At 49.8% G+C, this 14,147-nt stretch overlaps 1 protein-coding gene across 5 annotated transcripts in view; it reads right to left on the reverse strand.

Annotated features, from left to right (window-relative positions):
- LOC120386069 (oxysterol-binding protein 2-like) overlaps positions 1-14,147 on the reverse strand; it is a 354,730-nt gene that overhangs the window by 150,676 nt on the left and 189,907 nt on the right. The window contains exon 1 of one of the 5 annotated variants that reach the window (XM_039504885.1): positions 12,898-12,962. The exons of the other annotated variants lie outside the window; for them this stretch is intronic. Within the exon in view, the coding sequence (XP_039360819.1) occupies positions 12,898-12,925 (28 nt within the window). The 5' untranslated portion in view covers positions 12,926-12,962. Of the gene's footprint in view, positions 1-12,897; positions 12,963-14,147 lie in introns of those variants that run through there. 5 annotated transcript variants of the gene reach the window in all.

Raw genomic sequence — 14,147 nt, forward strand, 5'->3', positions numbered from 1 at the left:
GACCAGATAAGCAGCTGCTCCAAGGGACTCCCTTTCTCTGCTCCGCCCCCGCTGTTTCTCTCATCAAGCAAACACTCACTCATTCCCCTGACTGCCTCATTCACAGGGTTTATCTCATTTGATTGTTCACTGAGTTACAGATTGATCACGGCAAACAGGAGCTGTGTTTGTTTTTTAGATAAGCAGCTCCCGGAGCCCCGAGTTCACAACAAAACAAAGAGAGGCTGCATAACAAAACAAAGAGAGTAATTAGTTAAAAGCATTCTGGGATATCTCCTAATACCCTGGAGGCCAATAACAGCACTGGTGTGTGGCCACACCCGACGAGCAGCACTGCATCACCAGCGCTGCACTCGTTATACCCCAACCAGACCAGGTGTTCAGCCAGCGCTGCAGCCAGGGAGTTGCAGCACTGGATGTGCCTTGCAGGTGTGGACAGTTACTAAGTTGCAGCGCTGGAAAGCCTCCACCAAGTGTAGCCAAGCCCTAAGGAACTGAAACCTGCACAATCCCAAGTGAAGAGTTTTCTGTCAGACTGTTTGGTTTTTATTTACTTTATAACAGCACCTACTTAATTCAATCACCTGACAAATGGCTGGGAGGCAGCATCTCTTCAGAGTTAACACCCCACTTCTGCTGCCTAGCAGTGAGAAAGCTCCCACTCCAGTATTTTTAATCCAATTTTAAATTGAATTTAAAAATCTAATTTACTGTTCAATATTTATTCCACTTCTTTAGTTACTGGCCTGAAGACCGTGTGTTGAGTGCCACTAGCCGGTCAGGTTCCCTGTACATTCCCTGGGAGAGGACATGCCTTTGTGTGTACTGTGCCCAGCCCATGGGGCTCTAGGAGCTACCCTGATACAAATAATGCACACTAGCCACCACTCTAGTCAGTTCACTTTCTGGCTTTGCACACTGCTGAGAAATGCAGAAATCAAGAAGGTCTTTTCACAGCTTAAAAAATCCCCACATTGTAAACTGTTCTTTGTGCTATATTTGTACAGCGCCTGGCACACCAGGGCCCTGGCCTCTAGGTGCTACCAAACTACAAATCATAATAAAGACATTTCTGTATGAAGTGTTTTTCTTCCCCTAAACTACCTGCTAACTTACCTTGAAATACAGCAGAAACCCCTTGGGAAGTCAGTACCCATAACGGTGCTGTGCATCGTTTTACTCAGGTTATTAATTATTGTACAGAGCAGTACTTACAGGACCAAACCAAGATCAATGGCCCATTGCTCTAAGCACTAAACACACCCATGGTAGAGAGAGTCCCCAGACCTTGATTCAGGAAAGCACTGAAGTCCCATTGGCATCAATGGGTGCTTAGGCGCCTTCCAGCTTCGGGGCCTCAAAGAGATTACTATCTAACCAGACAGGACAGACAATGGGTGGGAGGGGAACCAGAGGCACTGAAAGAGAAAGTGACTTGCCCAAGGGCATCTAGCAGATCGGTGGCAGAGTCCGGAACAGACCCCAGGTCTCCTAACCCTCTATCTAATGCCCTACCCACAGACTTGGTCGGTATCCACTTACTTATCAGTCTGACATTTTACAAAGTCATTTATTTATTATTAATTGTAATGGATCTCCTAACGGCAGGTGCCCGTGGTTTTTATTTGGATACGTGCACTTAACCCACGTACCACACAAACCCTGAACAACACAGGCCACCCCGGGACTTACTCTGCTCATCACTTTATTTCATACTTTGTTTTGCAACCAAACTTACAAGCACCTTGGTTTTGATTTTTATCTATAGGACACTAAGCACAAGGCAGTTGCTATGGGAACAGCCAGCCTCACCGTAAGCCAGGAAGACTATTTTTAGAACCGTGACGCTAGTTAATCTCCTGTGTAAAATGGATCAGCAGCTACCAGCCATAAGCCTCTTTGGGCTGCTTTTTCAACCTATCGGCTCAGGAGAGCAACTGCATGAAATTCCTATTCACAGAACAATGCTGCAGACACAAGCCATGAAGGGAGAAGCTGCCAGTACTTCACCCATTCCTCTTATTCCCCTTCTCTCCATACAACTTCCTTCTGCTAAATACTGAACTTTGCCTTCAATCTCTCAGGAGTAGGGTTGCCAACCCTCCACGATTCTCCTGGAGTCTCCTGGATTCTTTGCTGCTTCTACAGGAATTAAAGATTACTCTTTAATTAAAGATTATGTCCTGTGATGAACCTCCAGGAATACGTCCAACCAAAATTGGCAACCCTACTCGGGAGCCATCAGAAAACTATTTTGCTAGAGAGTTTCTCAGAGGATACAGGCATTGTGCTGCACAGGTGAGACATCAGGTCATTGCATTCTGGCCTGTGGCAAAACCAAGCAACACAATAAAAGACAGACTGAAGTGTGAGACTGGGACAGCACACTCCACTCCAGGGTCATCACAACTTCCTGCAAGCTCCCACCAAATGATCTGCAGAGACCCTGGAATTCTGCAGCTGCTGATCAGATTATTTCACAGGTCACACACATTCTAGCTAATCATCCATTGCCAGGAATCCCCGGAATGCAGGGAGACAAGAGGACCAAATCCTTTGGAATTAGTCCTTGTATTTACAGTTCTAGAAATCCTGAGCTTGCCACTCAAGCCAGGCTAGTGCACCCCCTCAGTGCAACCTGCACACTGCAGTGGAAGCTTCAGCACGTCAATGATACAGGAGCCCATTTCTATGCATCGTTCTAGAATACAACGATGGTGTGTTCCCTCCACTGTTTCCACTATAATGATAGCCATCACCCCATGGAGGCCCCGCTCACCCTCCTGATAGCTCTGAACCCATCTTGCTCACCAGATCTTTAGCAAATTTTCCCTTCCTTTGGCCTGGTCTACACTACAAAGTTAAGCTGACATAAGCCACCTTGCGTTGATGTAGTTGTGCACGAGTCTCCCGCCAATGTAAGCGCCCCGGGGATACGCCGAGGCTGTAACACCCCCCCCCCCCCGAGCAGCGCCGGCCTACGCTCAACGTTCGGAGGTCGACGCAGCATGAGTGCAGACACTGCGTTACCTATGTCAAGTGTCTCAATGGTTAACTCCACTGCCCGGGGGGGCAGGGGGTCACGTAGACCACAAGCCCCTCCCCCCTCCTTTAAAGCCCCCACATTTTTTAAATGCCTTTTCCTAATTGTCCAGCTGAGCAAGCACATCTAGCAGCTCTCCGCTGCTGTGTGGAGCTGCCCGGCCGACCATGCCGGCTACACGCTTCAGACACGCCACAGAGAATATTGGATCTCCTGGGCCTGTGGGGAGAAGAGGCTGTGCAGGCATTGTTCCGAATCAGCCACAGGGACATGGACAGCTCTGAGCAGCCTGCTCGGGGGATGCGGGAGAAGGGCGGTGATGGGGACCAGCAGCAGTGCCCTGTGACAGCCAAGGAGGCCAACAATCGATTGGGTGCTGAGCCGCAGACCCGCCGCTTCTACGAAGAGCTGCACATCCTACCTAGTGGAGAGCCCCCCCATGGATACCTCCGAAGAGCCCAAGCCACAGGCCCCTGCCATGAACAGAAAGGAGGAAGAGGAGGAAGAGGAAAAGTATGAGGGGAGGGGGACAGGCAACTGGGAGATCTAGCTGTGCTGCGAGCCAGGCAGGGCCTGTTTGGACTCCACTGGAGTCCAGCACAGACAAGCCCAAAGCAGGGGAAGGAACCTCAGTATGTGTGTAAATGAAATTCCCGTTACAGCGTTGGCACCCCAACTTATCAGGATTCTAATTAATTGACATGCACCAGAAGAGGTAGTGGTACAACAAAGAGAGGCCAGTAGTTATCTGCTTCCCATTTCCCTCTAGGGCGTATGGAGCAGTCTGTTTATGCACACAGCGAACCGCCTGTGAGATCTTGATGAAACGTCCATGGAGGTAGGGCACTCTGCAACCTGCTCCTGAAGGCTTCTAGGGATGGCAGCCTTATTTCTGCCCCACGCCAGGCAGCAATAACATCAGCAGGCAGCACTGCCCTAAACAGGCGAGCGGCAAATGAGCCTGGGCGCCGGGACGCCGGCAGCAGCCGTGCTCTCTCTCCCTTTGTTACTTTAGACCGGGGTAGGCAACCTATGGCACGTGTGCCGAAGGCGGCACGCGAGCTGATTTTCAGTGGCATTCACACTGCCCGGGGCCTGGCCACCGGGCCGGGGGGGCTCTGCATTTTACTTTAATTTTAAATTAAGCTTCTTAAACATTTTAAAAACCTTATTTACTTTCCATACAACAATAGTTTAGTTCTATATTATAGACTTATAGAAAGAGACCTTCTAAAAATGTTAAAATGTATGACTGGCACGTGAAACCTTAAATCAGAGTGAATAAATGAAGACTCGGCACAGCACTTCTGAAGGCTGCCGACCCCTGCTCTAGATATCAGCTACCACCACCATCGCCTGTGGGAAATGCAGCCATTCCTCAGTGCCCAGGCCCTATACTCCGTTTCATGCTAACCGAGCAATTCCCTCACCCGGCGGCCGTACTCACCATGGCTGGTGCTGGAAGTGGCCAGGAACAAGCACTGCAAAGCAGCAGTGCCCATAAGCGCGCGTTGTTTAGCGCTTTACGGGAGCAAGGGGAGGGGGGAGTTGCAAATCTTGTTTCACCTGCTCAACATCCTGTACTGACAATGGTACCTCTGTGTTTTACCTGTAGCTGCTCCCTTGAGGGGTACATCTTCCCCGCCAGCGGAATGACTGACACAGATACGATGACCCGGGAGGTCACGTTCCGCGGGATCCTGCAAGCCAGTGCTGCCTCAGGCCTTGAACAGAGGGCGAGTCTTGCAGACTGCATGGAGGAGGACAGAGGGGACAGGAGGAAGGCCCAGGACAGGGGCGAGTGGAGCAGCTGCCCGGGGCGCAAAGCTGCGAGGGGACTGTTTCTGTCTTCCCTTTAGCACAGAGGTTTTCAAACTGTGGGGCGCACCGCAGGCAGGGGCTGGTTCTGGTGCCAGGCTCCTTAGGGGGAGAGGCAAGAGCATGTCCAGGTGCAGCTTGGAGCAGTGCTGCCTGCCCTGCCTGAGGAGTGTCTGGCCATGTAGAGGTGGCCCTGCTCAGGGAGCAGGGCAGGGAGGGTGCCGGGCAGCCAGCCAGTGCCCCAGCTCCCACCACGAAGAGCCAGGGGCTCGAGCGGGATGGGCAGCTCCCAGTTTGAAAACCTCTGCGTTAAATGGAAGGCAGATATCTGGGGGGAGATGTGACCCCGCATGCCCCCCCCACATTATCTCTAGAGGGTGCAAATACGTTTGCTCACCCAGATGCTAAAATGCTTCATTACAGCTCTGCCGCCAGCACACACAGATGCTGCAGACTCTTGTGGATCTCCAGGTTCAACAATCCTGGGCTTGACTGCCACTGCAGAGCGTGGAGAACTGCAGCACAGCGCCTCCCTACACTCCCACCCCACCCCCAGCATTCCTTATGGCCTCGGGGCCAGCGCGCCTACCCCTATCACTCCACACCAGGGGAAAGCATGGACAGCTGCAGCTTCCAATCCTCTGACCTCAGAGAGCCATGGTCGATGTATGCATGGCTGCAATGCACGCCAGTCTTCCATTCCCTTCTTTATTTATTAAGGGTTCCCAGATTTTTCAAAGTTAAAAAGTATTTACTGGTATGTTCTTTAGATTATTTGTTAGGTGCTGTTTTCATTATTAAATAAAACTCTCTTATTTTGAAAGTTATTCATCTTTATTAGGTTGTAACACACAGTTTATAATGCCCACAGACATAGTGGTCTTGTACACTCACAATTCACTGTGACAAACACAGGGTAAGAATCATAAATGTACAGCAAGCACCACAAAATTAATAGGTGCATTGTCAGTGTTATGGTCATACCTGTACACCAAGCACCACACAGTTCCTAACAGGCCCCAAAACAGCAGGGCCAGGGAGAGCCCCGTCCCCCACAATGCATTCCTGTGGCTCACTGTTAAGTGCTCTTTCAAAGCCTCTCTGAGCCATAGAGCTCCATGGTGGGCAGTTCTAATAGCGCTTGTGTCTGGCTGGTCAAACTCAGCAGACAGGCCCCCTCCACCTCTGCGACAAGTTCTCCCCTTTGCTTCACAGATATTATGCAAGATACAACAGGCAACTGTAACCACTGGGATATTTTTCACACTGAGATCCAATCTGGTGAGTAGGCAACGCCAGCGCCCTTTCAATCTACCAAAGGCACATTCAGCCGGCATTCTACACCCGCTAGGTGGGAGCTGAATCTTTTCTTGGAACTGCTGAGGTGGCCAGTGCATGGCTTCATGAGCCAGGGGAGAAAGGTGTAGGCTGGGCCCCCCAGAATCACTATTGGCATTTCAACATTGCCAAGCATTGGCCTGCTAAACCCAGGGTTGTGAGTTCAATCCTTGAGGGGGTCACTTAGGGATCTAGGGCAAAAATCAGTACTTGGTCCTGCTAGTGGAGGCAGGGGGCTGGACTCGATGACCTTTCAAGGTCCCTTCCAGTTCTAGGAGATGGGTATATCTCCTATTATTATTATTATGGTAATCAGCTGGTTGGGAAAGAAAGTCTCTGCTTGTAGCTTTCCTGTGTTCTTAAAGATGTGAGTCAAGCACATTCTCTGATCAGCACACACTGATGTCAGCGAAGCATCCCTGTGATCCACCAACGCTTGCATAACCATGGAAAAGTAGCCTTTTCTGTTGATGTATTCTGGGGCCAACATAGGGATGTGCTATCTATTGCACCACCACAGTCTGGGAATCCCATTGCTGCAAAGCCATCCATTATGTCCTGCACATTGCCGAAGAGTCGCAGCTCTGCACAGCAAGAGAGAATTAATGGCCCTGCACCCTTGCATGACAACAGCCCCCACAGTGGATTTTCCCACTCCAACATTATTTGACTTGTAGCAATCTGGCATTGCAAGTTTCCACAGCGCTGTCATCACCCGCTTCTCCCCTGTCAGTGCAGCTCTCAGTTTGGTGTCCCTGTGTTGGATGTCCGGGGTGAGCTCGGTACACAGATCCAGGAATGTGGCTTTGAGCATCCAAAAATTCTGCCACCACTGCTTGTCATCCCAAGCCTGCATTGTGATGTGATCCCACCAGTCAGTGCTTGTTTCTTGATCCCAGATACCCTGAGCACTCCACTGTCTGCAGCTGCTCCGTGAACACCAACAATCTCAAACTGGTCCATGCTATGTCCCCCAGCAATCTGTCCTCTGTGGAATCATCATGTTCCCTGCAATTCTTCCGGTGGCTCTGCAAATACTGGAGGATCGTGTGTCCTGTGCTTGCAGTGCTCATGACAATAGTGCAGCGTTGTGCAGGCTCTGTGCTTTTGTCAGAGATGGTGGACAGCAACAAGTTCAGCATGGGTTTATGGGAAATTGAAAACAGGTGAGAAAATTATGGGATAGATATAATATTATGGGATGGAGAACACTGCATTATGGGAAGTTGACCCCTTGGTCCCAGTAACCCCTCTGTGACTCATTTCTGCCCCATCATGCATTGACAAAACTATGCAAAAAGTGCACAGAATGATGGCGGGTGGCGCACTGTGACACCTACCCAGGGTGCACCACATTGCGCATCATGCAAGCACTCCTGCTGAGCCCACATGGTGCTGGCACAAGGAGCCAGGCATGGATGCACACAGGCGATGTACCAACTGCAGAATCTGTATGCCAACGTAACTTGCATCACCAAAATGTTGTAGTGTAGACATACCCTTTGTATTCTCAGTTAGAAGAATGTCTTCTCCTACCTCCATGTCCTCAACTATTCCCTGAGCCTCCTGCAATCCTCAATCAAATGTTTCAAATTTCTCAGAGGTACTGACCAGCCAGAGACAGGACACCAGGGTAGACGGACCTGTGATCTGATCCATCCTTTGAGGGCTGTTCTGTAGCCTTTGCTCATCAGTAACTCTCAGAGTAACTGAGGACGTGTCCTGAGGAAAGCAGCACTAGTGCACGATGGAAGGAGAGCTCTGTCTCATATAGCTTTACAATCAGAGTTTCTCTATTACTTCAACAGTACAACAGTGCCCCCAAAATGGAACCAAGCCCAAGAGGGCTCCGTGAATTGCCCGAAGTAGTACAGTGACGGAGCCATGAATGGAACACAGGCCTGTGCCTTCACCATGCCATGGGGGGGAGGGATAGCTCAGTGGTTTGAGCATTGGCCTGTTAAACCCAGGGTTGTGAGTTCAGTCCTTGAGGGGGCCATTTGGGGATTGGTCCTGCTTTGAGCAGGGGGTTGGACTAGATGATCTCCTGAGGTCCCTTCCAACCCTAATAATCTATGCTTCTATGATCCATCCTTTCCCCAGAGCACCTTTGGAGGAAATGAATTACATGGGGAGCCCAACTGCAAACCTCTCCACCCAATGCCCCATCTGGGCACTTCGCTCAGCACTTTGGTGCATGAATGTCTATTTTAGGCACTCGGGTGCCAGACTGAGTGTCCAACTGTGGGAGGTGGACATCCAGCGAGGCATTCATGTTGAAAACTGGGCCTTGCACACCTCATGCTGAGCCTGCTTCCATAACCTTAGCAAGGTGTTCTCAACTCAGCAATGCAGGGTGGCCCAAAGAATGGACAGCCATGCTCCAAGGGGCTGCTGTCCAGGAGACATGGGTTTGGAGAGGCCATCAGGGGTCTCTCTCCTTGGACGCTGCAGTCCAGACATGCAGCACAAAGAACCAGTATGGGGCAGCAGGAGGTGGGGAGTTGAGTGAGCTGTTCACCCCATTGCCAGCTGACTCGCTGGGCAGCATCCACAGAGGAAACGTGCAGCTGTGGGAAAAGAAAGGGAAACGGATGGAAACCAGCAATGGGGGCAGAGGGGCTGCTTGGCTGGGACAGAGGCTGATTCAAATGGCGGACACAGTATGATCAATCACCGTAAAAGCACCTCAGCTGATCTTCTACTCCCAAAGCCTGTTTATTTCCAGCTTGTCTCCTCCATAGTGCCTGAACCTGACTTTTTCACTACAGTAGCCATGGGGAAGGTGAGGAATGTGGGAGGGGAGGAATCAGTGAGAGGAGCACTAGTTTGAGAAACGGTCTTCAATCTGAAAAAGTCTGAGACATACTGATAGCATCAATGATGCAGAACAGACACTATGAACACACACACACCCTGTAACCACATATGCTGTACACATCGTATTCAAAGAAAGACACCTCTGCAAGAGCGGTATTGATTATCTATTCAGTTAGCTGCAGGGATTTTCAGAAGTGCCCTTTGACTGATGCACCTCACTCATTTAAGGCGTTTTTGAAAATCCCACCCATAATGTGCAATTGCAGGGCCTGATTTTCAGAGGTGCTGAGCTCCCACAACTCCAACTAAAGACAAGAGGAGCTGCAGGTGCCCGCACCTCTCCTGGTAAGACCCCCAGGCTTTTCAGAGAAGAAGCTGCTCAACAGCCCACAGCTAACTCAATGTCACACCATCTCGGAGACTTGGTTTTTTGTTTTTTTTAGCTTGCAGGCCACTGATCTGCCCAGGTGGCTCTGGCAGCTGCTGCAGACACACAGAATATCTGCTTCAGAAATAATAGCCTGATGATGCTCTCACATGTCTGCAAAATCACGGGGCGGGGAGGGGGCGGCAGTCACCTACTTCATCCTTTTATTCTATTTTCCCTTCCAAACAAAAGCAAAAGGAACAGATGAGTGTGGGGTTGGCTGTAAGTTATAATAAGAGGTGGTGCAGGCCCTCAGCTCTGCTGTTCTTGATTCCTTTAGCCATGTAATAAGGGGTTGCTGCACCTGCAAGGAGAAGTCCCATGAGTCCCTTCACCAGCACACGGGCAATGGGCGACAGATCAATTTGCCACTGAAAAGCACTTTAACAACAGGAGTCAAGATAGCATGAAAGCAACTTCAAACAATTAAGTTGTTGCACAGGTATGGCAAGCCTGCGGCCCCATGAGCTCTGAGGCAATGCAAAAACTGGGTTGTCTGAGGTCACCAGGTAGCTGGCACAGCATGCAGCTGAGTGGGCAGGAACTGACATCAGTGCTGCCGTGACAGCTCCAGTGGAGATCCTAGCACAAGCCCTGTGAGTGGCCAGAGCCACTAAATTCCGGGCTAATCAGCTGCACAATGCTCCAAGAGGAACAAAGCTGGGGTGGAGGGTGAGTTAAAGCTGAGGCTGTTCACCCCGGAGAGCCGGATTCAAACCCTGGATCTGAATCACCAGTGCGAACGAGCTGGGTGGCCTCACTCCACAATTCTGCGAACCATGTCGCTGCCATCAAGGGGCTCCTCGACATGGGACGTTCCACTGGGATAACGCCCTGTATGTTTAATCTGGAGAAGAGGAGATGGGGCGGGACACACACACACACACACGATAACAGTTTTCAAGTACATAAAAGTGTGTCACAAGGAGAAGGGTGAAAACTTGTTCACCTTAACCTTTGAGGACAGGACAAGAAGCAATGGACTTAAATTGCAGCAAGGACCGTTTAGGTTGGACATTAGGAAATATTTCCGAACTGTCAGGGTGGTTAAGCACTGGAACAAATTGCCTAGGGAGGTTGTGGAATCCCAGTCATTGGAGATATTTTAAGAATGTGTCAGACAAACACCTGTTCGGAGTGGTCTGTTATTACATAGTCCTGCCTTGAGTGCAGGGGACAGGACTAGATGACCTCTCGAAGTCCCGTCCAGCCCTACACTTCTCTGACTCTATGATTATTGATTATTTGCATCATGATAGCACCTAGGCGTGCCAGCCATGGACCTAGCGCTGCACAGACACAGAACAGAAAAAGAACCCCTGAGTCTCCCCTGAAACAGAAACGTAAAAAGGAAGGGGAGGGGGAGGGAGGAAGGTATTTTTCTTCACATTGTATTATAGTTACTAACTCGCAGACTAAAACTCTCTAGCCAAGTTTCCCAGTCTCAGCGAGTACTAAACCCCTGAGAGACCCTTTGCTGGCGAGGTGTGAACACTGCTACTGTAAGTGCTACATACACATCACCGCTATTGCCATAACCAGTGGCCCAAGTTATTCAACTTTTCAGCAACCATGAATAGTTCAAACAGTAACTTGCAACAAATTATTGCAGTAAATGTTTACACCGACATTTCTCATCGCGTAACACACAAGTACAAGTGACATACCAACACCCATCAGGAGCTGAAGAAACAAGGAAGCAAGTCCTGGCATGAGAGTTAGAAACGGCATTTTTAGCACAGCTAGTTGAAATCAAGATTCCCAGCAGGTCCAAATGCTGCTGACTGAGGCAATGAGATTTGGTCAAACTAGGCAATGAATTCTCCGGCAGAAGGACCGACCGCTGCTGCTGGTTTTAATGACCTAGGATTTGCCCCTCAGGTGCTGGTGAGCCTGTCACACAATGAGAGCGAAGGAGGCACATTTCCACGGCGCTGGCTCGGACATGACGTGGACAAAGCCGGTTCCCCACTCGGTATGGGAGTAATCTCTGTTCCTCCCCACCAGCCCCCAGCCCCACAGGGAGACGAAGCCTCCCACGCAGGGTGCTTTTCAGTGAATGTCTGAGGGAGAACGTGCTCCCCGTCCAGCAGCAAAGGGGGGCTCGAGCTCTGGGCTGAGAGCACGGATTAAATCACTGACAGCGATTCAGGAGCCCCTTCCTGCTACGAAGTGGATTTCCACACATCACAAAGACACGGCCCCCTCAGCAAGATATTGTAAATCCAGAGAATCTAAACTGGCTTCCTCCCTCTGTCCTCATGCCCAGCGTCTGCTACCCACAGGAGGTCCAAAGATCATTCCATTGTCTCTTTACTCCCCTGCCTCCTTCCAGCCCCTCTCCCTCTGGCTGAGGCAAACCAGCCATTCCCTCCGTGGGGCTCACCAATACCACTCGTAAACTGGCCAGAGTGATGCCTGGCCTACAGCCCTCCTTCCGCCTCGTCCCCAAAGAGCTGAGCCCTTCTAGCCTGGGTGGGGACCCTGGCTCTGGCCCCGAACCTGACCCACCGCACTGGTCACCAGCCCATTTCTCAGTCAGTCAGTCAGGTGTGCAAGGGGATGGAACAGCCCAGAATTGTTGGCTATGGCCTGGGCTAGCAAAGAGTCCTGTAAACCTGGAATAGTTAGGAATGAATCTACGTAGTGTCTCTCTGGTGTTCCTAGTGCACCAGTTCCCACAGTATTTGAAGGCCACTCAGGATACTTTGTGTTACCCTCTGATACACCACAGATCTAGAGCTGTCTTTAGCACATTTCACTGTACCATTACCCCAGGCCACTCAGCTATTAATCTCTGTCACTGTCACTAGCCTGTAAATGTCTGGGTACAAAATCTTGCCCCTTTCTCGCCAGGCTGCTTATCCTGCACCATCCCTCAAATACCGACCCATTTTGGGTATCCCCTAGTTCTAGCCCCGCTCCTGGCTCCTAGGGGCTGAACCACTGGGTAAGCAAACTTACCGAGAGAATATCTGCTGGTGGTTGCAGCTGCTGCAGGAGCCTGGAGTGAGGGACGGACACTGTCTCCATCTCTGCTCGGTTATGACACAGTCTCCATCTCCCTTATCTCACACGATAAGCAAATATCTCAGACATCACAAACTGGCCTGCCGTTGGTAGCTGCATAGAGCTAGCCCAATACTGGGACCATTTCCTATACCTCTAGCCTGGCATAGTCTCCCCTGGCCTCCCTCAGGGACCTGCTCATAACGCCTCAGTACCAAGCTTTTTGCTCTGGAGCATTCCAGGGACAATGCAGAAGCAGTCACGGTGGGGAAGGTAGCCTTTCCCCACACATCTCAGTCTGCTTTAAGGGGAATCCCCTCTCGAAACACAGACATGTCCAGTCTCACTGGCTGGCTGTGAGACTCACTCACTCACTCACACACATTCCTAAGCTTCTCTCACTCATTTTGAGTAAATATAGAAAGATTTAAAATATTGTTACTCTGCCGCTGCAAGAAACAACAATACATCCGAGGCCTCAGGCACGGGGCTTAGAGCTTGGCAAGCCACTTTCCAAGCTTGTGTACGGTGGTAACCATGGAGACTACAGGCCCGCGTTCTATACGCGCGCAAGAGGAGGCTACACGGGGGATTTGTGTGTGTGATGGTCAAAAAAAGATGAGTTCGCCCAAAAAACAAACAGGACTTGATCGAAAGTTTGCAGGTTCTGCAAAGTACAGTTCAAAACGTAAACCGCGCTAAACAAATTCATGTCCTCAGGGATCTCCAACCAACCAGCAAATAATCGTTTTTTTTAACAGCCACTGGTTTGCATTGCATAGAGAATTCTCATGTGCCCTAGACATTAGTATGACTTGGGACATTTAAATGTTTCATACATAGGGCCCTTCGTTTTTGATCTTTATTTTATTTAATTTTTCCCGAGAATTTATCGGTGTTTATTACTACAACAACAACAACAGGTGAAAATTGGTGGGAAAAAAATAATTTTTCTGGGTAAATATCGGGGTTTATTTTGGTGGATGGAAGGATGGGGGGGGAAGTATTCAGTAGATTAATGCTTTGATGAATGGAATCCAATGTGGTTTGCTGCAGAACTAAACCAGAACTTAGGGCCTGGACTACACTCGCGCACGGGGGGAGGAGGGGTGTCGAACTAAGATACGCAACTTCAGCTACACAAAGTCAAAGTATCTTAGTTCGACTTATCTGGCTGTCCTCACGGCAGCGAGTCGACTGGCACGGCTCCCCCATCGACGCCGCTTACTCCTCCTGCCGAGGTGGAGTACGGGCGTCGATTAGCGGATCGATTTATCGCGTCCAGATGAGACGCGATAAATCGATCCCTGATACATCGAACGCTACCCGCTAATCCGGCGAGTAGTATAGATGTACCCTCAGAACACAATATCACCTCTGAGTTTAAGAAACCAACACATCTCTAATTTCAATAAACAGGTTACTGTTGTAGACTTAGAACTATTAGCCTATAAATATGTACATTTAATAATTGGGCCACACCATTTGCGGTGCATACACTCAACTTCATCCTTTTCTCCTGTTTTTGTTTTTTTAAAAACTTTCGAACACTTCCTTGTGTCCTGAAACATATTCTAATACAGATTTTTGTCTTCTTCCCATTTTAGTGTGTCAGATCTTTAAACCATTATCTGCCAGCAGCTCGAAATGTGCCCATGGTGATGATGAGATTCAGCAGTACATTCAGATGCA

Source organism: Mauremys reevesii, linkage group 18 (genome assembly GCF_016161935.1).
Source record: "Mauremys reevesii isolate NIE-2019 linkage group 18, ASM1616193v1, whole genome shotgun sequence".
Taxonomy (NCBI): domain Eukaryota; kingdom Metazoa; phylum Chordata; order Testudines; family Geoemydidae; genus Mauremys; species Mauremys reevesii.